Source organism: Stegastes partitus, unplaced genomic scaffold, assembly GCF_000690725.1.
Source record: "Stegastes partitus isolate 25-593 unplaced genomic scaffold, Stegastes_partitus-1.0.2 Scaffold764, whole genome shotgun sequence".
Lineage (NCBI taxonomy): Eukaryota > Metazoa > Chordata > Actinopteri > Pomacentridae > Stegastes > Stegastes partitus.
In genome coordinates, this window is record NW_007578495.1 from 79,082 (window position 1) to 104,125 (window position 25,044).

The 25,044-nt window shown below is 39.8% G+C and overlaps 2 protein-coding genes across 4 annotated transcripts in view; both read right to left on the reverse strand.

The window, feature by feature from the left end:
* Positions 1-6,532, reverse strand: part of LOC103364641 (inactive rhomboid protein 2) — a 32,266-nt gene extending 25,734 nt beyond the window's left edge. For both annotated transcript variants that reach the window (XR_520558.1, XM_008291810.1), the window contains exon 1: positions 6,428-6,532. The gene's annotated coding sequence lies outside the window, so the exon portion shown is untranslated. The remainder of the gene's footprint in view (positions 1-6,427) is intronic.
* A 2,173-nt stretch (positions 6,533-8,705) lies between these two features.
* Positions 8,706-24,424, reverse strand: acox1 (acyl-CoA oxidase 1, palmitoyl). Of its 2 annotated transcripts, XM_008291812.1 has the most exons (13): positions 24,268-24,424; positions 20,421-20,581; positions 18,991-19,098; positions 17,705-17,824; positions 17,426-17,541; positions 17,058-17,227; positions 16,293-16,455; positions 15,701-15,891; positions 14,659-14,838; positions 13,833-13,938; positions 13,332-13,475; positions 12,718-12,924; positions 8,706-11,036 (listed from the first exon to the last, which is right to left on the reverse strand). In XM_008291812.1, the coding sequence occupies exons 1-13, from the start codon at positions 24,327-24,329 to the stop codon at positions 10,986-10,988; spliced, it is 1,779 nt and encodes a 592-aa protein (XP_008290034.1). In that variant the 5' UTR covers positions 24,330-24,424; the 3' UTR covers positions 8,706-10,985. The 2 variants fall into 2 exon arrangements, with proteins under 2 accessions (XP_008290034.1, XP_008290033.1); XM_008291811.1 differs by lacking the exons at positions 20,421-20,581; positions 24,268-24,424 and adding an exon at positions 22,307-23,953.
* Positions 24,425-25,044: the final 620 nt, after the last annotated feature.

A 25,044-nucleotide genomic window follows, 5' to 3' on the forward strand; every position in this document is an offset into this window, starting at 1 on the left:
TTTGGGATGTGGACAAAAGAAGACATTTGAGGACTTCATCTTGGGTGTTGTGAAACAATGATGGACAATTTCTGACATTTTATAGACCAAACAACTAATTGATTATTCAAAAAATAATGAAAATAAATTGACAGTAAAAATAATCATTAGTTGCAGCCCTGGTCTGCGTTAAAAAAAAAAAAAAGTAAAGTAGTTTGCAGTTGAAAAGTATATAAAAGTACACTCCATACTTGAGGAAGGTATTCTTCTCATTCTCGCCACATATTCTGGGTCTTGTTGGGTTTTTTTTTTTAACATCAAAAGCAGCAATAACCCTGAGTCAGGCAGTAATCATTTAGCATATCACATGGTGCTGCTTCTGACACTGCTGTGAATGTGTGATAATCAAGAACTGGGCACCAGACAATGTTGCACAACTTCTTCCCTTTTGTCATAGAGATTTGGCTTTGCTTGTTCACACTTGCTTCAACCGTAGCAATCACCAAGATTTATCCCAAGATGGCCGTGTTCCACACACTAATAGAAATCTAGATTAAATGAGATGAGCCTTTTTAACAAATCAATAATGTTAGCGTGCAGCCGAGGTAGCTGCTGTTGAGTTTGTTCTGACACTATATACAAATGAGGAACTGATCATTAGATATTTGCCTCATCACTTCTTTTTAACTTCCACCAAGTTCTACATCCGTCCTCCCTTGTGGAGCCTGACAAGGACACACACAACAGCATGCCTAACCGTTGGTGAACCATGAGCATTAACTATTCAAACATGAGTGTGTTAAACATTAACCTGCATTACTGCATGTTAAGCTTTTATAAATGGGATGAGTGCTGTTTTCCAATAAATGCTCACTAACCAAAACACTGCAAAAACATCAGACGGGTACAATTATGCATGAACACAGAAATCTAAATCAGATAATTTCACAAAGTGGCCTGTGAAATAAAATTATGAAACACCAATAAAATCACAAGTGAGGAATACATAATAATATTGGGAATTGTAATTGTTTTATTTAATAAAACTGAGCACAACATTGCAGGTTTAACAAGTGATGATGTTTAGAAAATGTTCACACAGACTTTAGGTCTCACAGTCCGTAAGAGTGTGGACGACTATGTCAATAACAATTTTGTATGATGGGACTTGTCCTCACTTACAATTTAAACTGGAACAGTAACATCAGTGGATCTTGTGTATTTACACTGCCAGCCAAAGTAACAGTTGCCCTCAAGTAAATAAATCTCTGACAGAAAATTGAAGAAAAAAAAAAAAATAGGAAAAATTAAACTGCTATTTGGAAATGCTATCTTAGATGTTGATTCACCTGATTAGACAGCAGTCGAAAACAGCATGTCTTAGTTCTGTAATTGATATCACAATTGAAACATCTGTCAGGTCCTGAAGATATTGTGCAACTCGAGGGACACGTGGAGAGCACATCCTTTGCCGAGGCCGAAGCCCTATCTCACAGTTTAAACAAAAGTGGTCTGGATGTGCACCAAATTTTAATGGATTCTTCCTGTGCCAATGCTCCACCTCTGCACCAGTAGCTTTTGCGTAATCTTGGACACAAACAGACTGACAAACAACATTGATTGCATACCACTGCTGTGGCTCGCACCTTGGCAGAGGAATCAGACTTCCCTTCTCATTTCTAGATATAGGTTATTAACGCAAGTCAAACATACAGTATGCTGCTCTTTTGTGTGTTTTGTCCAGGTTTGTTTAGACATAAAATTGCCCAGACTGCCACAATGTTTGTTCTGAATATTCATCAGCTCTAGATGATTATTTAAGACGATTTTTGTGACTGCTGTCAGCTCAGAAATTTCTTTATTTCGTCACCATTAGTCCAAAGTTTCCACTCCCTAATCTCCCTGTAAGGCTGTGGTTTTTCATTGGAATGTCAGCTTTTCATGATTCATGGAAGTCACAGTGTTGTCACTATAGCTGCCCTTCATCTTTAGTCCTCTTTTTGTAAGATCTGAAGCAACTTCCAACACTCCAACTGACACAAGAGTTGCAGGAGAAGCGGAGACAGTGTTTTCTGGTATACTGGCAGAACATGTAATCTCATGTATTTCTAATTATATTACCAACATTTCCAGTGGTCACATACTTTTCTCATTTTGGTGGCACATGCTCATTACTTAGGTTTTTCTTCAGAGTGCCAACTACAATGCTTCATATTTAAACCACAACAAACACAGAAATCAAATTAAGTTTACATACAGTCAGCTGAACATTCAGATGAATGTAAACCGGTTTCCTTCAGGGCGAGTAGTGCATGACTGAAGTAAACAATCAGATGGGTTATGGGGGTTTGGACCTCAAAAATGGCAGTCCCAAAATTGTTTCCTGCTTTCAAATATTCATCCAAGCAATCAGCAATTAAACGCGATTGGACTAGTTAGACTAATACAAAAGCCCATGCTGCTTATGAAACTTATTTTCTCCCTGTTTCCACGATTGAAAACAAGACGAATTCCATGCTGTAAGTGGATACCCTGAAAGGACAGAGCCTGAAAGAGCCTTGCAGTGCATGGGCCAGCAGCCAGTTGGCAGAAAAGGAGTGCTCTGCTTTAACAGCACCTTTTTAGGACAATCAAAACTTTTACGGCAGCATTGAAATGACATCCTCTTTGTACACTTCATCGGCAAGTTTTCTAAAGGTGGACAACAAGCCTGGTCCGTCTGCACTGTTGCTAGGTGTGTAGGGTTAAAACTGATCATGACTGAGCAGACGGTCGTTATGCCAGCAAATGCTACTGAAGGCGTAGGAGAGTGTGTGAGCTAGAGCGGTGCCGGTGTGTTTGCCAGAGAAACAATTGAAACTGCCCCCTCATTTTTCACTTCTAACCACAATAGCTCTTGTTGATGGCTCTAAACAAAACCATGGGTCTTTAGGTATCCCATTACCTTTCTTTGGCTGATAAAACAGATCAATAGTTCCATTTCTAAGCCATTAGAAGAGAGTGATTCAAGTTCACTATCGAGACGTCTTGTTTGAAAAGGATCTGGGCTTCAACCTAACCATTTCAAAAACACTGCACCTTTTTCCAAGAGTCTGCATGCCCAAACCCGCATAACAGCAAGTTACTATGCAATCCCTCAGCGAAAGCCTTGCTCCTAGTCCAGCAGTTCCTTACAATCCTTAAGATGTGACCTACATAACTAATGTCTGTACAATGTCTGAACACTTGGAACAAGATACACAAAAAAACATTTGATGTATGTTGCAGCGTGCCACTCAATAAAATTAAGGATTTTGTCATTTGCCAGAATTTCTTGTCAGCTATCCCATATTGCCTTTCATAAATCAAATAGACTAAGCAGTCTACTCTCACTCACTGTCACAAATTAACTGCAGCGCCAGACATATTACAAGTTTGGATATTTTATCCTGCTGTCTCCCTGATGAAGACACAGTAGTGTTGAAACATTAATCTGTTTGCACAATAAGAGTATACAAATTAAGCAGCGTGCTCCAACCTCCTTCTGCGCTCAGGATATTTAGTCCCTTACTGGAACTTTCAAGAAACATGGTGAGAAATTAGCTTTTCAAAGCCACAATAAACGTAAACAGTCTACATAAATTATTCCCTGCACCACTGGGAGTTTTATGGCCAAGCCAGAGTATCCACAGAAATCCTTTTAAGGTTTATGACCCTGTGGGTTTCAAACCATTTCCGGAGTATCCTAATATTTTGAGATATAATTTGTCATGCACTGTGGAACCCGGGTTGGCATGGGAGGGCAGAAAAAAAAGAAAAAAATTCCAACAGGCGAGCCAGAAGCTTGATACTCCTGTTACTGAAGTGGGTTGTTATGTTAAAAGGAAAAAAGGCTCACTGTTTTCTGGGTGTGTTATGGCATAGCAGCTGAAAACAGATAAGATCATGGAAGGAAAACCCCTAGAGATGAGTGATCTCACAGACTGGAATACCCACAATGCAAGTGGACAAGCCTGGGGGGGTTTCAAACTTCTAATTATACAAACAGGAATTATTGGTTATATCTTCAGGCACTGCATTCTTTTTTGTTGTGAGATAAAATGGACTGGAGTGTGCTGTTCGTAGGGAGATAACAATGAAATCACAGAAGCTTCTGAGCAGGTGCATTCAACACTAACTCAGCGTCTATTAAACAATTGTGGGGTGTCTGGAAATCTGTGAAGGACCCGAATGACCAACAGACCGCATTTGGAAACCACCAGAGAAACCCACTAAAACTAGTTTCACAGCAAACTAAATCTTACTTCTGGACTGAAAGAAGAACAGAAACAAAAAGCATTCTACATATAGGAGATGCCTGATTTAAAAAACAAGACTAAACTTCATTCATTCTTCCAGGACAAACAAGTAAGAACTTGTTTACTGCTTTTGATCGAGTGTGACCTTTTGGCTGAACTAATGTGAACTTATAGCAACACAGGGAGAACTTTCCCATTTGAACTTGGTTACTGCTTTCCTTGGTGCAGCCTATTAACTGGGTGACAGGTGTGAAACAGGTGCAAATGGCATGCCCGTTCAACAATGCAGACATAGCTGTTGTGTAGTTGTTAGTTGTGCAACCCGCATGTTGCCTTCTGAACTTAATCTATGAATTTCCTCTTTCTCTGCTTTGGCTTCACAGTTGCAAAATTTACCATGATGTGCTATTATGGAGTGGTACGAAAAACACCCTGCAATAACACTTTCCACAGCTTCCTCATGTACACAGATGCATGCACATACAGTTGGTCATACAGTTAGTTTTAACTTAACGCTGCATGAAGCATGAGGTTATACAGAGTTCAATTTAAAGCTATTAGGCAAAAATATGCGAACAAGTACTACAGTGTTGTTTTATAATTCTATACAGTTCCAACAAGAAAACTGAAATGCTGCATGTAATAAAGCTCATACGTGTTCTTGATTATGTCAGGACTGTTCTCTTTAAGCAGTTGCCTAAATTAACCGTAATGTTGAACCTGTGTCAGTGTGTTTGTCAGACAGCAATCAAGACTGCCTCCTCATTTCTCACTTTCAACCACAATAGCTTTTGCTGTTGACTCTAAACAAAACCATGCGTCTTTAGGTTTCCCGTTACCTTTCTTTGGCTGGTAAAACAGATCAATAGTTCCATTTCTAAGCCATCTATTAATTCTTGATTATTATGTCATAACTGTTCTCTTTAAGCAGTAACGTAAGAACACTGTAATATTGAAACTGATGTGTGCACAGTCATGACTTCTTTATAATGATTCCCATGACTCAGTGGTCTCCCACAAAGTATTTATTGAAACACCTTCCGTGTGGCTACAGTAATTAGACTAACATCCTCCTATTGTCCGAAAACAACACAATGCTTTCATGGCGTGACTTTGACTACAAGTAAATATCATGACACAAACACCGCTGACAGTTTTGACCACAGCCACCACCACCACCAACCCACATATGATGACGGACCAAATATATGAGCAGCTGAAAAAGCAAGTATTCTTGGCTCATTTCTGTGAATTAAAAAGTATTTGCACTTGCACTGGCATTAGTGCATCTAAGCATCACTCAACACATCTGCAAGATGCTGAGTAACACTGACCTACATTTTCAACCCAGTTCGCACTGTTTAGAAATCAGTGACAATTTTATTAATCTGATGTGTTTGCCAGCTCCTACAGGTACTTCCGAGGCTCAGTGGACCCCTGTGAGAGCTGCTAATGGACAGAAACTGGTGGAGGGTTATGTAAGGCTGGAAGGAGTTGGAGAGGCCACAGTGACATGTATGAACACGGCTGCCATTTATCTGCATTAACTTTAAACTGCCATGAAATGACTGTCTGGACTGTCTCACTGAGCAAATCCCCCCCTCCAAAAAATACACATGTATTGGCTACACTTATAACTTATAAAAGACACCTGTTTAATTTCAGGCGTTACACAGAAGTTTACCGTAATTAAAATTCCGGGTTAATGCCGTGTGTAAACACCACCTCCTGCATTGTTAGAGAAACAAATGGGAGGGGTGTAAACGTTCCCAGCACATGAATTTGTGGGCACATGGCGACCATAATTAACCCTAGGGGGGCTAACAAGGAGGAATATTTATAGAGAATAACTGCACTTCGTGTACAGTTGCCCCGGCGGGTTTAGCAACAAAGGGCTTGCACGGACACGCTGTCGGCGGCGCGTTTAGGAAGAAACGGCCGTTTTCTTAAGCTAACACCAGGGATGACATTAGCCGTGTTATCGTTAAAAACTTCACCGGGTTCTCACAAAGGCGACGTAAATTCAACAGAAAACTTACACGTGGAGGATTTTGACATATTCTAAATTTTCATTTTCCCAAAAAAAACCACTCTATTACGACCACTGAGAACCGCGCGAGTTAACTTTTAACCGCTTCCCAAAACCGAATAAAAAGTCTCGTTTCACTCACCTCTGAGAAGAAAGAAGTGGGTTATAATTCATTAGCAGGGGGGTTTAAGTCCGACACGCCGCGATACTGAAGGTTACTGTCCACCAGTGTGTCACTACTTCCCTCTTTCTCTCTTCCAACATCCTTGAATGCGGCTCCGCGGAGAGGAGCAAAGGGGGGGCGGAGTTACCACTTTATCTTATCCACAGAGGAGACGAGCTGGGCCCGTTCCAGCTCCTCCAACAGCCCGCCGCCTGTGGAGGCTACACGAGCCCACAGTGCTACTAGTTGTTCACTCCTACACCAACATGCAGCAGCGGGCTTCATTGTGCGTTTCACTTCAGTTTTTACACGAGAGAAAAAAAAAAGTACATCAGTCATGTTACATAACGTATTTTTGAAGAAGAAGAATTGTAGGAATTGAATGTAAAATGAAACTAGCAATGCATTTTATTTAAAGTTTATAGTCTTAAATGTAAAGGTTTGGAACAGCAGTTCCTTTTTAATTAAATGTTCCTGCTTCATTGATGTTTTGAAGAAAACCCTCAACAAGTCCTCAAATGTATTCATCCCCTTCCACTAAAGCAAAGCAAAATTCACAATAGTCACTCAAATAACAAGAAACTGAAAAAAGTAATAATAAATAAACATTTGTGAAATTAGAATTTAGTGAAATTAGACTTTGCTTTTGAATTGTGGTTGACAAGAATAATTTAAAAAAACAAACAAACCTGTCAAATTAGAGCACATTGCTGATGAGCAGTGGGCCAAAATCCAAATACCTGTCAACAGGTGCAGAAGTCTGACTGAGAGTTACAGAAAACACTTGATGGCAGTGATTGGCTCAAAGGGTTGTTTAATAAAATATTAGTTTACGGGTCCCATCATGCATCCATCATCCTTTTTCTTTTTTTTGTATATATTTCTGTTGAACCACAATTCAAAAGCAATGACATAATTTTCAATTACATTTTTATTTATTACTACTTTTGTCAATTTCAACTTATTTCAATGACAGCTGTTTTTTTTCCTTCTTTAATGGGAGGGTATGAATACATTTGAGGACGACTGTACCTGTTTTCACTTGGTGTTGGCTCCTCTTAATATTTAATATCTATTTCATATTTATTAGCTAGATTTTTGTCAGGCTGCAATGCCTGCTTTAGCATTCTATTCTGTTTTCTTTGAAAATTAGGTTTTACAAGTTTTATCCTGGGCTGCAAGGTGGCTCGGTGGTTTGTTGCCTCACAGCTAGAAGGTCGCTGGTTCGCGTCCCAGTGAGGACACCCGGGATCCTTCTGCGTGGAGTTTGCATGTTCTCCCCGTGCAGCGTGGGTTCTCTCCAGGTTCTCTGGCTTCCTCCCACAAGGTCCAAAAACATGTTGAGATTAATTGGTGACTCTAAATTGTCCGTAGGTGTGAATGTGAGTGTGCTTGGTTGTCTGTCTCTAAGTGTAGCCCTGTGATAGACTGGTGACCTGTCCAGGTGTCCTCTGCCTTCACCCTGAGTCAGCTGGGATAGACTCCAGCCCCCCATGACCCTGTGAGGATGAAGCGGTGCATAGATAATGGATGAAAGTTTCATCCTCCTGTCTTGATGTATTCCACATAGTTTTGTCGCTGCCTTATGTCAGCTCAGGTTGGTAGAATGTTCTGTATGAATAAATGTGGAAAATATTTTTTGACCACATAGTGACTAAGTAGTTATAATTTCAATAATCAGTGTCCATATATGGTACATTAGACATGATAGTACAAAATATTCATATTTTACCACTATTTACCTGCTTTCATCTTGAATCTGTGTCAAATTTTTTATCAATCCTACTTTTTTAGAGCAGAAAATGATCAAGGAGTCAACAGATTTATAGTAAAAACAAACACACAAGTCTATATTGATGGCTTCCAAAATAAAATTATACAGCAATACAGTAGTTAAATTTCACAATTCATTCAGTTTCCTCCACATCAGTCATTTGACTCTATAAGAATGAAGCTAAACTTTTATTTTTGTGACTCAAAGTGGATTCCAGCAATTTAGTAGTGCACTTACACCGAGTTGGAAGACTTGCAACAGACAAGCAAAAAGAAAAAAAAATCTACGTCGTTGCATGGGTAACACCCAGAAAGGGCCAGATCACTTTACATAATGCATCTCAGTAGCATTTTAAATTAGAACCTATCTCTCTGATAGATGGCTTCATCTTTCACACTGTTTTTCAAAGAGGGCTTTTAGTCAGCTTGGAAATCAATTCAAGCTCATTACCCTCAAGTTCAAGATAAACACAACACACATTGATTATTATAATTATTTTTTTATTAATATATCTCAGGTCAAATTACTTACCAACCATTAAAAATCAGCAAATTGACAAATTATCACACAAATATGCTTAACAAACAGCTTAGTCACTGTGCAGAAATCATAAGTGTAAAGGTTTGAGAAAGTGAAACACTAGGAGCCTTGTGAGTGAACATTCTCCATTAGTTAAGGAAAGAAACCTTCCTCAGGCACATAATTATCACACAAATCATCTTTACAGTTTACAGCTTTAGAATAAAGCTCTTTTCATCATCAGTGTCATCACAGTCACAAAATCTCATAAAAATGTATTTTAGTAGTTCCGTTGCTACTTTTACTCTCAGTAGCTCCCACTTACACGGTTGATTGCTCACAGAGAAAAATAAAAGGACTACAGTTTGAGATAAACAAAAGAGCACAAGTCTACCAGTTCTATGAAATGTTCTATTTCTGCTGGTTAAGTCAATTTCTAAGAGTTTTTCAGAAAACATTTTTGTGAACTGTAATAACAAAAACAGGAAAACTACCACCTAAACATAAGTTACACAGTTTGAATGTATTTTAATCATGTTTGAATAATTCAGTCAGTTGGAATTAAACGTCACCGGACATTAGTAATGCATTTATTAAAAGTTAATAGTCTGTGCTTGATTAAAAACACACACACAAAAAATTCATCCAGATGCTGACTGGGGTGCAACCATTCTTATTACATCAACCCCACACAGTAGGGAGGGAGAATATTATTACACATACACAGTGCATATCAAGAAATGCTCAATAGGTGGCAGAAATTCATGCTTCCTTGACATACTTAACCTCGCAACATCACCTGCAGAAAACTTTCCGCCACACAAACACATTCAAAAGCATGTGAATGCACGGAATAGCGGAATCGTCCAATCTAGTGATCCAAAACACGTCTGCATACCTGACGTGAAATCAATGTGAGTGAGCCAAATTTGTCAGAAACAGAGGAATTTAGAACCACAAAGTGCTGAACTTAATCGCCGGTAAGTCTTTGAAAGCCCCAAATCATTCTACTGTCTCACACGTTGTCCCTCTCTGGGCCTCTCAGCTGTCTGTTGAGCCAAGCTTCTATTAATGGAGTACAATTAACCTCTGTGCCAGTGTATGTGAAGTTGGATTAGTCAAGTATGACATTCATTACACAGCAACAGATGAGCAAGGTGACGCAACTAAGAATAAAGCCAGATTGGTTCTCTACTACAGCTGGAGGGGGGTTTTTCCATCTTGAATAAAGTGATCGAAATAGATTCAAACAGCCAATGTTCTCTGCAAAGCAGGATATGACCAACATAAAACAGCCACCGCTGTACAACAAAGTATTTGGAGCCAAAATTACGCATTTTGATTGAAATGATGCTTAATGGTGTAACCTTTAAAGTGCAATAATTATAATTCTTTCTAAAGTGGGATGCACGCTGTGGTTTCATCCAACAGCAATGCTAAAATGTTTTGTTGCATTATTTTACAGGAGAATATGTAAATTGCAAATAATACTCTTTAATTCACGGGTGCAGATTGTCTGAGCAACCTTGTGAAAGTCACTCGATATCTACATACCTGATAAATCTCATGAACCAATTAGTGACTTTTCAACAAAAATGATGACAAACAGCGCCGTGTGCTTTTAAATAGCATGTTGGTCCTTGTGATCAGGGGAAACAAATGTTGCTGTTAGTTTATTCACTTCGATATTATGTAACATTCATAATGGCATTCTGTTCTTCTTAGAAGAAAGAAAAAAAAAAAGAGAGAGATGGCATATCTGCCTTAAATGGCTCACAGAGAGGACGCTTCAGGCACACAGCAGAAAATGAAGATGTGAAGCATGAGAGACCAAGAAACTTTACAATGGAAGTTCTGTTTAGAAAACATGGCAATCGAAAACTGTAAATGATTGTTTTTTAGTATTATTAAAGCTCTTTCTGTGGGGCTGAGACCGATTTCATTCATAAGTGCTTTCATCGATTTTCATACCTGGTTTTGTTCCCATTTTTTTGTCCATCTCTGTATTTTATTTATGTATTTATTAACCAACCATTATTATCATCTCTCCATCATTGTAGAGGGTTAGGTTTCTATCTACCGTGGCCTACAGAGGGACTGGTTGTGTTCAGCTTCCAGGTATATACCAGCTGATGGCAAATGAAAAGCATCATGGGGCTGCTATGAGAGCAACAGTTAACCTTGTGTCCATGAATGCAGAGTTGAAGGGTCACAGTCAGGAATGAAGGTCCAGTTCAGGTCAGCTCACAGTTTGGACCGCAGAGGCTTCAGGTACTTGTGAAAGGATTCGTGGACCTGAAGAAGAAGAAAAAAAACATGCATGACACAAGATTTAAGCTGAAATAGTGTGCAGTACCTGAGGGCAAAATGCATATGATCACACAGAAGGTTTTAGACACAAGACACCATTTTCATCTGTAATTGGTTATTGATTATAGGTATTCTCTAATGAGAAATGATTGTGGGTCCACACAGTGTCCAAAAGCGATGCTGCAAACTTAGTCAAAGAAATCTTTTTAAGCCAGTTCATTCCTGTAACTTATGTAACCAACAAGACTAATGTGACCCTTGTTGACTGAGGTTCAATGTACGTTTAACGAAAACATTAACTGAGCATGCAACCTAACTTGTTTTCTGACTTAGAAAGTTAAAGTCTTGTTTTTATTGCTAGGGTTTGAGAGGGGTTAAGTTTAGCCAATTGTGCACAAAAGGTTTGTGAGCTGTTCAGCGGGTGAAAATTTAAGACCACTGTGTGCCCAAAACACAGAATCTCTTCTGACCAGGGACTCTAAAGGCTTCCTAAAATGCAGATTTATTCAAATGACATGATGCCGCAGATGACAAGAGAAAGATGAGAACGAGCTGTTCGGGATGCTGGCAAGTCAGCTAGGGCTGTAGCCAGACGCGTAAACATCCACAACTCCACTATTTGTCATCTAAGAAATAATTTCAGACAGCAGAGTAAGACAGACAATGTGTCACATGATGGATCCTGTCCCTCATAATGCTTATCAACTTCCTGAGTGTTGAACATTCTACAAGCCGGCATCGACAACTTCATTAACTACATTTTGCAGATACTGGATATGCTGAGCAATATTTGGCTCAAGTGTTTCCAACACACAGCAAGAATTAAGGAGTACAAGAGCGTCAATACAATGCACCAGTCAGCAAAACCCATAACGGCTGCATGTAGTCAGTGCTACAAGCATTAAAGTCAAATGTGTCACAGCCATAATTATGGTCGCCAAAGCACTGGGATGGCTGCAGCCACAGTCACAGCTCTGTCATTCCAAGCCTGCCATCATGATCACAGCTACGGTTCGTCTCAGTGGTCAGTGACAGAGCTGGTGAAGCAGTTCCTCTATTTTTCTTTCTAAATGCAACAGTGCAGACACAAGTGGGCAGGCACAGCTGAGGGTGCACAGACTCTCGCTGCAGTCACAACTAGAGTGGGCTGCTAGAATACATGACACTGGATCACGATACAGTGAGTGGAGTCTTGTTCCATGGGTCAGGGGAAATGTAAATGTTAAAAAAATAATAATTCCACCATGTGTATAGTGACATGAATGGTACCATATGCATCAATTAAAATAAAGCTATAAAAATATTTTTCAAACTTTTAAACTTGAAAATATTAAAAAGTGTCAACATTCCAACCAGCAACAGCCTCCTTGTGGACGCCTACGTCTTAATCTGCTATTCTTAGATAAGAGGATCTGAAAATTGTATTATTACTGGCTTATCACTATTACAGGCTGTCATTTGTCATTTTTTTAATGGCTGCCTTGCTTGAAAACGGTAGGTCTCATCTGAAATGAGCCTGTCTGAGGCCGGAGGAAGGAGAGTTAGGAGACACATGATGGGAACGGCATTACTGCAGATAAATGAAAAGAACAACTTTTCACTGACACCGTGATTGAACAATGAATAGCGACACAACTATTGTGTTACTCTGGCGAACCAGACCAACCTCTGTGGCGTTAAGAGGGGAGCGGCGAGCCCACTCGAACATCTTCTCATAGACATTCCCATCATATCGTCCCAGAACTGAATTCAGCCTCTTATCGTGGATGTCGAAGGCGTCTACAAGTGCCACAGCGTTGCGCCTCAGCAGAGATAGCAGCTCCTTGATACGAACAGCAATCTGCATCACTTGGGGCACACTCAGCAGTCCAGCCTGAAAAAGAACAAAACAAACAGGAGATATGGTCCTCAAGCAGCTGCCCCAATGATACAAAATAGACAGCAGTGTTGTCACTGTTAAACAAAATTTGCTCATGTCCGAGCAAGCATGAAGTCTTACATTTTCTATTCAAAGTTCAACTGATTAAACCAAATCTAATTTGTTTTATGTACACAGCCCCAAAAAAAGACACTTTGCATACAGATCCAAAGCACAAAAGCCCTATTTTGTTAGTTCAAAGACAAAAAGGAGACTGAGGCTTGTTTCATTTGAAAGCTGACAAAGGATCTGGCAGCCCAACAGTATGCAAATAAAACTGGAGCGGCTTGCTGTAACACCTATAATATGATTAAACACTGTCTGTAGACCACATTACTTCTATAAATTGTGATTTTTCTGACCTGTAGGAAGTCTCCAGAGTTCTTTGTGATGCCGTACAGGGCGTAGAGCAGAGCCAGGGTTGACAACACTGAGTGTATCGCCGTGTCATCGATCTCCCTGAGCTTATCAGTGAACAGCTTCACTACAACGTAGTGGCAGTGGGCCTGGAGATGAACAACAAGATGAAAAGTAAATAAATAAAGAAGACTCAGAGCAACAAGTAAAACAGAAAAAAAAGGAAATAAGTGAGTAGAATGAGGTTGCCTGTATGCATGTATATATATATATATATATAAATAAAAGGGGGCACAGCATCAATTCTACTCATAAATGTAAAGACAGATCTGTGAATTGCAAGATGCTGAACGTCTTACACTATATCATGCCAGTATGAATAGAAAGTAGCTTGATGCCACAACCAGGGCTAAACTGGTTCACAATTGTATTTAATGAAGAGATGACAAAGCAAATTAAATGAGGAAATTAATTCACAGCATTTTTCTATAATGAACTGAACTTACATCTGAGGCTCTGACCAGGTCGATAGCGCTGTTGTTCCAGGCGTCCTCATTGCTCTTCCTGCGCTGCAACTCCTGCTGGATGCTCTTTGCTGCCAGCTCAACAAGACTATAAAACACAGACATATATAACCTGCATTAACCAAAGATGCAGCAGGAGTACATTAAGAACACACAGATACTTTACACCTGCTCAGCTTGCCAACACAGTTTCATGCTTTACACAAAAGCACATATTAGTTTCCTCCTGAAATCTTGAATCTTGTTTTTTTTTACCAATTTGCTATTGACAATCAAATTCATAATTCTTAAATTAAACAACAGGACAAATAAAAATGCAGAAACACAAAAAATATAGCCAACACAGAGTAACCCTTTTCCCTTTTATTTCCCTGATGTCCCAACTGGCAGGCTACATTATGTCACCTTCGAGCAGACTTGGCTGCTCTCTGTGCTCACCACAGCTGACACTGACTGCCAAACAGATTCAGACGTGACTACGGCTCACAGTGTGCACCGCGATCGGCACAGCACATCATGTCAAACAGAAAAAAAAAAAAAAATCACAAAAGGCGATGTGCCAGCAGAAAACCGCAAACTTAAGCAGACACTTGAGCAAATTCATTAGTTAATTGTTGAGAACTCAGGCAACCCCACCTCAGACCATAAAACTTGCAACACAGGCTATGTGTCTGCCTTTATCCCTCTTCTCTCTAATGAAAATTTTGGCATTGAATAAAAACCCATAAGCAACTGCACATTTTTTTCTACATATATAAATATTTAAAAAAAAAAAAAAGGAAGATCACAGATCAGGTCGTTTTCTTACATGGCAGCTCGGAGTTTATAGACTTCCACCAGGCGGGTCAGGTCATTAATGTCAACCACGGTTGGTCGAGCAGCGACTGGTTGCGGCTGCACCCCCCGACTCTGTGCTTCATTCAGGTATGACACAATTCCATTCAGCTGCTGGCCCGCTTTGGCCTGTCGGTAGCTTTTCACCAGATACCTGCGGAGACAAATGTGGAGCACAATCACAGGTTAGAGTTTAATAGTTAAACACGCATGAGCAAACTAGCAAAGCATTTTAGTTTGCATGAACGGAAAGCCTTACAATATTGTGTCAATACTTTTCTTTCCCCCCCAATTCAGTTATTCCAATATGTCTGTCAATCAGTGTGACATAATGAGTATAGAAAAATAGTTTTGTGTAACACCACCAAATTCATTTTTAGTAGCAATGATGTTCAGGTGTTTAGATGTCGCACGCATTTCAAGCTTGCTGTCGTTACTTTTTTACACCTAATACAAGCCTGGCTTCATATTGCAACCTATACATCCCATTTCAACACCTTTGAATTCACTGTGTCACTAAACATTTAAATAACTGTCCAAGGATCCTTGCCAGCAAGACAAAGTCCCTTCAAAGAACAAAATCTCACCTGACCGGATTCTGAAATTGAACTGCTGACCTTTGTAGCGCTGGTGATATAAAACCATAATTGCCATCACAGGGATATAATATGTGCCGCGTGTTTGTTTTTGCTGTGGGAGGAGTCAGGGTGTGTCTCCACCATTTGTGGTACAGTAAGGCTGCTGTGTGGGTGTTTGTTTATGTCTGTATTTATCACGGCCTTGATCTTATTCTGTTAAAAAAAAACAAAAAAAAAAACAACGAAACAAAAATGATAAAAAAGCACACTTTTTCTGTGCACTTCAGTGGGTGTTCTATCATTTCATCGTCTGTATTTAGGAATTAAACAGACTGTAAAAGCGCTAAACGACATAGTAATCACAAAGGCATTTCTGGAGGTGGAAAACTTGGCAGGCTGTGAACTCGGTCTGATGTGCATTTCTGCGTAATGAGTTACCTGGCAGTCTGCAGCATCATGACTGTGTTCTCGCCCTCGTAGGTGCAGGTAGGGGTGAAATCGACGTAAATGTCCGGCAAGGCACTGCTTCTCGAGTAACCGTGGCCACCACATGACATGCGGCACACTTCGATGGCAGAGTTGGTTTCCCACGTGGTGAAGGCCTTCAGACCCGCAGACAGGGCATGGAGCTATGGATTGGAAGGCAGAGAGCGTGAGAACAGCTTCATGCAAGCCTATTGTAAGCTTCACAACAGGTCCTACAGCTGTGCACTTACTGCATATACATAACTGATAATGCTGTAAATTCTCCCTTTCTGTTTGCTTGGTAGAAGTGCTGTAGAGTTTTTACGAGGTAGAGCGTATACTACATGTATGAAAGTCCACAACGAACCAAGATGACATGAATATCAATAAACAAACCTATCTAGAGTTTTAATGATTAAACCACTGTTAATCATAAACTGAATGGCCACACACCTCGCCAAGAATAGTTGGAAAGACTGAGCTTCAATCTAGCCGATCAAAAGTTACCCTCCCCAGTCATCATTAAACCTAGACGACCTTTGACACGTGGATGTCTGTTCAGTACCTCAGGCATCTCACTGAAATCCCCCTGGTTGATGTCTTCAGTGATGCGATGGTAGGTATCCTTCATGTACTGGCCAACAAATTTGAAGGCATAGGCCGTAGCCAGCAGAGGGAACAGCTTGTACTGCTGCGCCTGGTAGTCGAGGATCTGAGGCTCTGGCTCTCTGTGGAATGCAGACAAAGAGGTTGGAGGTTTTTTTTCATATCTCATTAAAAGGTTGGACTTTCATGTGACACATGAAGGATGTCATAAGAGATTAAATCTTTACAAAACCACCGTCATTTCCATTTGCTGTTGGAATTACGTTGCCATTTTACAAACCTTTAACTTTGACCAATGAGGCTATTGCGAATTTAATAAGCTGAGTGCTCATGTTACAGAGAAGCTATCAAGATGCAAGTACTGCAATTCCAGGTGACATATTTTGATTTCTCGACAATCTAATTCATATTATACCCACGTACCATGCATATAATCTGGTAGATATGGTTCTTATTAGTTTCTAGGTTCTGCATAAAAGACCAGGGTCTTACAGAACCTTTGCAACTTTGGCAAATAACTTTAGTTTTCTTGCGGCCCATTATGTAGGTAACAGTGTACCTGGTGCACTCAAGTTTCAAAACTTGAAAACCCAGTGCTTGAAAGTAAAAATCAAATGTTCAGCCCCAGTGCACAACCTTAATCATGTGTTTGCTTTTACTTGCAACCCCTTATCTATGCCATGTTTTTACTGTTTGCTGACGTGCGTTTTCTGCAATCACTGACCCCGGCCGGATTTCAGACTGGTGACGAACGGCACTGTAGCGGATGGCAATGGTGCAGGACTTTGCAAGGGCCTGAGCTGACTCGCCTACGATCATGGAGCGGATGAATACCATGGTGCCATAGGTCAGCTTGGCACTTGGTGGCTTCAGATAGGTTCCATCTGGCTCCACCTAGTGGACACACACAGTCATTCTAGCTTCAAAGTGCAATTTACTTGGCGTGATCACATTGACAGCAAGGCTGTCAGAACAAGAGGCCAAACCTTACACATGAAGAACTGCCTAACCAACTTTAAATGCTTTTTAACCCATCTAACCTCAGTAAACCACTTCTTTTTTCATGTAGCCACTCAAATACTGTCACATCACCTTGGAGTATTTCATCAGCATGTTCTCCCGAGGAATTCGTACGTTCTCCAATTTCAGGTAGCCATTGTCAACTTCATGAAAGCCAAACTTGGGGCCGATATCTCCAACTACAATACCTAAGAGAGACCAAGAAAGTGAGAGTGTAAAAAAACAGAAGGGTGACAAAACAAGCCACAGACAGAAAAAGTGGGGCAGACACAGGAAGGTACACGTGGACTGGCTTCACCACAAATACCACATCCAAAAAAAACCCCAAAAAACGCTGCAGACTGCAGTTACCTGGCAGGGGTATATGTGTGTTCATGTCACGGATGGGTACAATGAAAGCGTGCAGACCATGGCAGTTTCCAAGACTGTAAAGCTGGGCCAAAACTATGGCATGGTTGGAAGTCTTTCCAACTGGAAAGAGAGAGAGAGAAGGTTAAAACTACTGTGAATGTCAATCAGGTTCAGTCTGCATGACAGCACTGCAACAGCTTGAGAACAAAAAACTACGTAGTCTTATTCATTAATAAATTCCTATTGAGATCACAGAAATTTTAACGAGATGCAAATTCAAGGCTGCAAAAAAACTCCTGGTCTAGTGTTGGGCCTTACTGAGCCGTATACTAAGAAAGAACGCCACAGGAGGGCCTTTCAACCTGTGTAACTCCTCCTGTTTCTGCAGGAATGAAGGCAAACGTACTTCGATCTAACCAATAATATCAATATCATCTGAAATGTTACTTCAGTAGTTTGTGTAATATCAGTCTTTATATCATGTGTAGCATTTCATGTGCAATATCTCAATTTCATTTCTCATGTATGATATTTCACCGTCATGTACAATATCGTTGTTTTTTGTTTTGTTTTTTTAAAATAAATATATATATGTATATTGATCGTGCAGTGAGAGAGAGACAGGAAAGTGGGGAGAAGAATGGGGGGAGGACGTGTGGGAAAGGGCCATGAGTGGATTCGAACTCATGACCTCCACATCGGGACTGTAGCCCTGTACATGGGACGCCAGCTCAACCAGGTGAGCCATAGCTTACTTATTGGTACCCTTTGGTTAATGAAAGAAAAACCCACAATGGTCACAGAAATAACTTGAATCTGACAAAAGTAATCATTAAAAAAAATTCTGTGAAAATTAACCAGTGAAAATTAGACATTGCTTTTGAACCGTGGAATTATTTTAAAAAATAAACTCATGAAACAAGCCTGGACAAAAATGATGGTACCCTTAACTTAATATTCTGTTGCACAACCTTTTGAGGCAATCACTGCAATCAAACGATTTCTGTAACTGTCAATGAGACTTCTGCACCTCTCAGCAGGTATTCTGGCCCACTTCAAGTTATTTCTGTGACCATTGTTGGTTTTTCTTTCATTAACTGAGGGGTACCAACAATTTTGTCCACGTGTGTACATATTATTGCTTTTCCACTGTTTAGGCATTGCTTTTCTTATGCATGTCTTTTTTTTCCCTTTTTTTAAAAGCAATATCTGGCACTATAATTTTTTTGGGGAATAATAACATTTATCTTAACAAAGCAGACACATGACAGTGTAAATGTACTTACGTCCTCCAGGCCACCATTTGATGGAGCTCACAGTGGGGCTGTTCATGACAAACTCCTGTGTGGCTGGGTCATATGTGGCAGTGGTCTCAAGCCCTCTGAGGTGTGTGCCTGGTGTGAGACAACACATTAAAGACACCACCCAAACACACACACACACACAGAACACACTCATGCACAGTACATAACTAAAAAGACTAAATGAGTTAATACTCACCAATGTCAGAGAAACAATAACATTTATCTGTTAAGCTCATATACAACTGCCATCACTAAACACAAGACTAACCACTAACATTAGCTGCCATGACTGAAGATTATTCATATGTGATATAATAACACTTTAGCAACAATCATCCAAGCAACAACATCACTGAAAATATTTAACAGGATAATACATTTTTAAAAAAACAACAACAATAATAAACAATAAAAGAGTAAAGCTGTGCAGCTCGTATGTGTTTGACAGATCTGAATATACAACAATCATACTTCAGGACAGTTAATTTCAAGCCATGTGTGCAGCATGCCATTAAAGGTAGAGTGCATCTCGCTGTACTCGTTGGCAACAAAGGACAGATCCCAACCCAAGCTAAAGCAAACATAAAAACAATCAAAAGATTATTAGTCAAGACAAAAAACACATACAAAGAGCCCATACCACAGGAAGAAGGGTAGTTTTCTAAGAGGGTTTGTTGATGATCAGGGAGTAAAACACTGAGTGACAGACTACTCTTGAGGCTATGACATAAAAAACAACAGAAAAATCTAACTTTGTGTACAAATTCAATTCTTTTTTCCAGCTGTGGCCACTTGCTTCTTTTTTTATTTTGAAAAAATAAAACGTTATACTTGTACAAGAGGGCAACGAACACAAGCCCTCTGATGCATCTTTGGTTTCAAAATATATAATACGTGCTGAAGCGCTGTCAAACAAACTCAGGTCGTTTGCAATAATGGATGGCTATAGATATTTTGTTTGCGTTTAAACTAAACAATCAAGTTAAACTCTTCATTTGTTTAGAATGTCTCCAATCACTCTTGCAGCTTCACTTGCATCCTATACAAATATTGGCAATGGTTACAAGTGGTTAGATTCCCACTTGCATGCCAACGATGACCTATGTCAGATTATTATTGCAGGTTTAGTACAAATTACCCTTTTAGAAAATACGTCAGCACTAAATACAACATCTCCTAGTGCTCTAATTTGTGCATGATAACTTACAAACTCTTAAACATGCAACAACAAACTGCTTTTCCATTAAAAACAATTGAAAACCTAAAATTATTACAATAGAATTTGAGGGTATATTGAGAACGCAGCCGAAAAATCACTGTTTGACAGATTTGTCTGAAAAAAACAACAACAACGCTGCCTTGTGCTAAACACGCCTGCTGCTTTGGACTGCTCTGTTTCAGTGCCATTTTACCGTGGCCCATCTCAGTCTGAGCGTAGGTGCCGATGATCTCTAGGTTCCAGGCGGGCATGAAGAAACGGTCCATTTGCTCTGGGGTGGCCTGGTTGAGGAGTGTAGGCAGGAACATCCCCAGATGTAGATCCAAAGGCTCTGGCCTGTCAGGGTGCACACATCTTGGCCACGCAAGACAGAAGGGAGCAAATAGGAAAAGAAAAGCAAGTGGTGATGTGGAAAGATGCAAGGAGGGAAATGGAAAGGGAAGTTTTTATGGAAGCCATTTTACGAAACATTAAAGCCAATGTAAGGGCACACGAATGAGAAGAGAAGGGAGAGGGGGGGAAATTTGGGTTAGAATGGATATTGTTCAAAACCAAGAAGAAATGAGAGGAGATAAAGACCATTTGTGTGGGTCAACAGTAAAGACAGACAAAGACAAATTAAAAACAGCTTTTGAGAACGTCATGCATAATTGAATCGCTGAATGATTTACTGAAAAAACTCATTTCATTTCCATTTGTTCTTAGTAGCTGCATCAGAACAATTCCCCACACCAAGTGTCAGGTATGTATGAGACTTTAGTATTGGCCAGAGTTTAGGCTGCAGATACACAGTATCTGATCAAATCAAAAATATTGGTTCTGTATCAAACTCCTAATTTCACCGTCTCCTTTCCGTCTTTAAAGGAAGCTGCTGCATATAAATATCCTGTTTTTTACTAGGAAGGTGTTCCACTGGTCAGTTTGAAAGCCACCAAAAATGTTTGAGAGCTTTTCAGTTTAATTCATAATTGTATAAATTATTATTTTACCTCCTCATCCATTTTACACATGTTTCTCTGGGCAGTCAAAAGAAGCACACCGACATGATTTGGATATTTTCTACACTAAAACTGAGCCTTGGTGCGTTCATTTTAGGCAACACTGTGTCAACAGCATCCATGTGACAGAACCACAGACAATGTTAAAGCCCAACAGACCAACACAAGTAGTCGAGGGAATATTAGGTCATTACACAAATACTTATCAAGGACGCTGGCCCAGTCATGGACCAAAACACAATTTTCAAAACATCCACTTGGCTTTGTTACAGAAGGGCAACAAACAATAGCTGGTTTGGCCTACATTCTCCCTCACAAAGATTTACCAGCCTCTTAGGTTACAAAGAGACATTCAGAGGCCTCATTATGGACTCCCGGACCAAACTGCATTTCTGCAGCGTGTAATGCTGCTTCTCTTGCTCTTGATACAAGATTGATCAATCAAGATGTCACAAACAAAACACAAACTTGACAAGAAAAACTAAACTGCTGATTCAGATTGATTGAAAACAGAGCAATTATTTTAAAAAAAAAAAAGTGGGATGGAATCAACACGCAGCAATCAAAATACACACAAGCTTTATCATCAATGCAGCATCATTACATAAAGGAGGAATGAGAGAGTAGAGAGTTTGAAAGCAGCAAAACTAATAAAATGTTGATGGGAATCCATTTGGTAAAGAAAAACAACTAGTTTTTAAGATGTAAGGGGGCAACCACTAGTGGAGCTATGTTATACAAATGAATACAGCTACATGTTTAACAAAGAAGCAGAATCTACTCTCTTGTTAATATAACACGGAGGTTTGTTAGGACGCACATGCAGCTACTTTAATGTTTCTACAGGATTTGGATCTGTCAAACACACACAGGAAATCTCCAGAGCTACTCTTGTTATTAAAGCAGCTGTTCAGACTTGCTGAAATTGGCCTTTTGTTCATCCCTCATCATCATGGCTAAACATTCAAAAAACACAGATTCCAATTTGTGCCATTTCAGCATGAATAGCATGAATAAGTTGCAGTCAATGGCTGTAAGCAATAAACAAGTAAATAAGTTTAGGGCTGAATCCAGGACTGACCGTGACCCATCTCAGTTTGGGCATATGTGCCCACGGCCTGGAAGGATTCTGCCAGAGGCAACCATTTCCTGGCCTGCTCAGGGTCACACATGCTGTACAGGCTTGGGAGGAACATGGCAAAGTGCAGACCCATAGCCTCGTGTGTGTTGCCTCTAACCATACTGGGTGAAGGGAAGGTGAAGAATACACAGCTGAAGTTCAGATTCACTGTTATTCAAACATTAGATTACTGACAAGTTTGTTAGACCACCTGTCATAAAAATGAGAAAACATAAACGTTGTAGAAATCTTTCAGAACACTTAACCTGTGTAAAACTGAAACATTATTGCTATTTATTTGGCAAATAACAAACTGAAACAAGTAAATAGTTCTTTTTCACACATAATAACCAAAAAGCCTAATACTTTGTGTGGCCTCCTTTGGTCTTAATAACAACTTGCATTCTTGCTGGTGTTGTTTCTTGTCATTAACGGTCATCTGAAAACGTATTCAGGTGTGATGAAGAAAATAGCAGATCTTTTGCTGCTCCTAGTGTCACTCATTATTCCATTACCATTGTTATTGTTACCTTTTCTGACTGCCAGATCCCTCATTCTCTTACCATTTGCTGTCTATCAGACTCATTGATTAGCAACGATAACTAACCACTATTCACTTTGGTATTTGCATGCAGCCCCTCCCTACCTTCTGACTTGCCTTAGAAAATGTGTAACTCTACCTTCACAGACTCACGCTCTATGTTGGTAAGCCCACCGTATACTGGAATACTAATCAACACCCCACTACAGCAAGCTTCATATGAGGACTATGGGTACATTTTTTTCAACGGGTGTCAAGTGCCCTGGTTGACGTCCTTCTGAAAACCGATCCTTTGCCCACTTATCCTACAATCATTTACTGTTGAAGAGAGCAGGCAAAGTACAAACGGTACAGGCACGTATAAATAAAAAGATAATTGTATAAAATCCACTGCATATTGATCAAATAGGCCTGACTGAACACCTGTGCTAGAACCCAGCACAGTGAAAGCCTGACTGAAATCTCAAAAAAACTCTGTAAAAGCAGTTGCTTTTGTGCGAGTTGTGACGTCTTTGTTTGCACAAAACATGTCTAACAAGTACAAGCATATCAGGAGCATGTCCAGTCTCTGATACAGTGCAAGTAAAGTTGTACTGTATCAAAGAGCTTAAACAAAACTTGTCTGATATGGTCAAGAAAAATGTCCAAGAAGTTACCACTTCTTGAAGAATTATCTATCTTATACTGCACTACACTGTAGCACTGGTGAAAGCTTGGAGCTTGCGTGCCCTTTGACACATTTATTTTTTATCTCAGATGAACTTTGCTCCAACTGAGTTTGTCTTTTTCAAAGCCACGCAGGCCTACACAGGATAAGTGTGAGTAGCTTATCCTAGTACACATTGTGCCTTAAGTCAAATTGAATAATTCACTATGTCTCGTGCCATCACCTCACATTTCTCAACCATCGTACGGTTAAGCTGTCACAGTTACAGGATCAACATGGTGAAATGTTGCACCACATCAGGACCATTTGTGGAAAAAAAAAAATAGGATTCATCCCTCATCCACTCAATGACTGTGACACCTGTTGTAATTTGGAAATTAATGTTGGGAACGTCATTCTGTAAACTGCACATCAGAAGAGGCGGGTTATATAACTGACTCACTGTCATAAAGTACAGTCAGAGTGCAGTGGCCTTACAGTTTATCTCCCATATACAATATACTCCATAAACAACACGCCTGTGATTCTGTCACAGGTCCTAATAGTTTGCTTCATTTTTAAAAACATTGTTAAAGCATATTCAAGAGTACATAGTGGTGTTACCTTTAGCTTCTGGCTCAACATATTGTAATTACAACCATTTTAAACTCTTAAACTCTTTGTAAGGCATTTTAAAGGACTAACAGCAGATTTCATTGAGTGTGGGTTGCATACTTCTTATATTGGTAGATCTCCTCTGGGTCAGCAATGCCATACTCTCGGAGCTTCAGGATCATTTGGGCACTTTTTCGAACAGCATGATCATAGCGTTCACTGCGGGACAGGAAGTTTGGGTCCTCCTCCTTAAAGTCTGGGTCGCTGAAAACCAGTGACTCTACAGCGGATAGAGGAAAACAAATCAGAAATCCGTAGATGAATGCATTATCAAGGCAGCCTGACTTCAATAGCTCTATCACAGTGGAAGGGACTGATCCTTCAAAGTCAACAGTTCATAGGTGCATTCAAGATTAGTCCAAAATGCAAGTCTGCTTTTGTAAAGTTTAGTTTTTGAGTTTCGACAGCACGAGTAGTGTTTCTTTTGTTGCATCTTATAAACCAACTTACATTGGTCATTTGTTTCATGAAGTGGTGAACTTCAGCAATTTGAAGGGGGAAAAAAGTGATGTTGAAAATGCAGTATGTTTCACGCATTAACTCAAAAAATACTTGATTATTTAAGTGATAAAGTCTGTATAACCTAACATTCTCAGGTGAAAAACCTGGATTTTCTTTATTTTTTTGGCTTTAGAAGTTCATTCACTGAGGATCCTGACACTAAACTGAGACACAGCTTCTCTCATCTTGACACATTAACACCACCCAAAATAACTGCAAATATCTACTGATTTAAGAAAAGCTGCAGGAGACTTATTAAACAGCTTACTTTAACATGTGCAGACAGCATGGACAGTTAGGTAATCAATAAATAAAAATATTCTGTTCCTGCACATG

Excerpts from the sequence above, each read along its gene's own strand:
- acox1 (XM_008291812.1), bottom strand. The coding sequence starts at position 24,329 with ATGATCCTGAAGCTCCGAGAGTATGGCATTGCTGACCCAGAGGAGATC. Across the intron at positions 17,825-18,990 it reads CAAATGGTGGCCTGGAGGAC|TTGGAAAGACTTCCAACCAT; the intron begins GTAAGTACATTT and ends CTCTCTTTCCAG. Across the intron at positions 16,456-17,057 it reads CAGTCTGAAATCCGGCCGGG|AGAGCCAGAGCCTCAGATCC; the intron begins GTCAGTGATTGC and ends TGCATTCCACAG.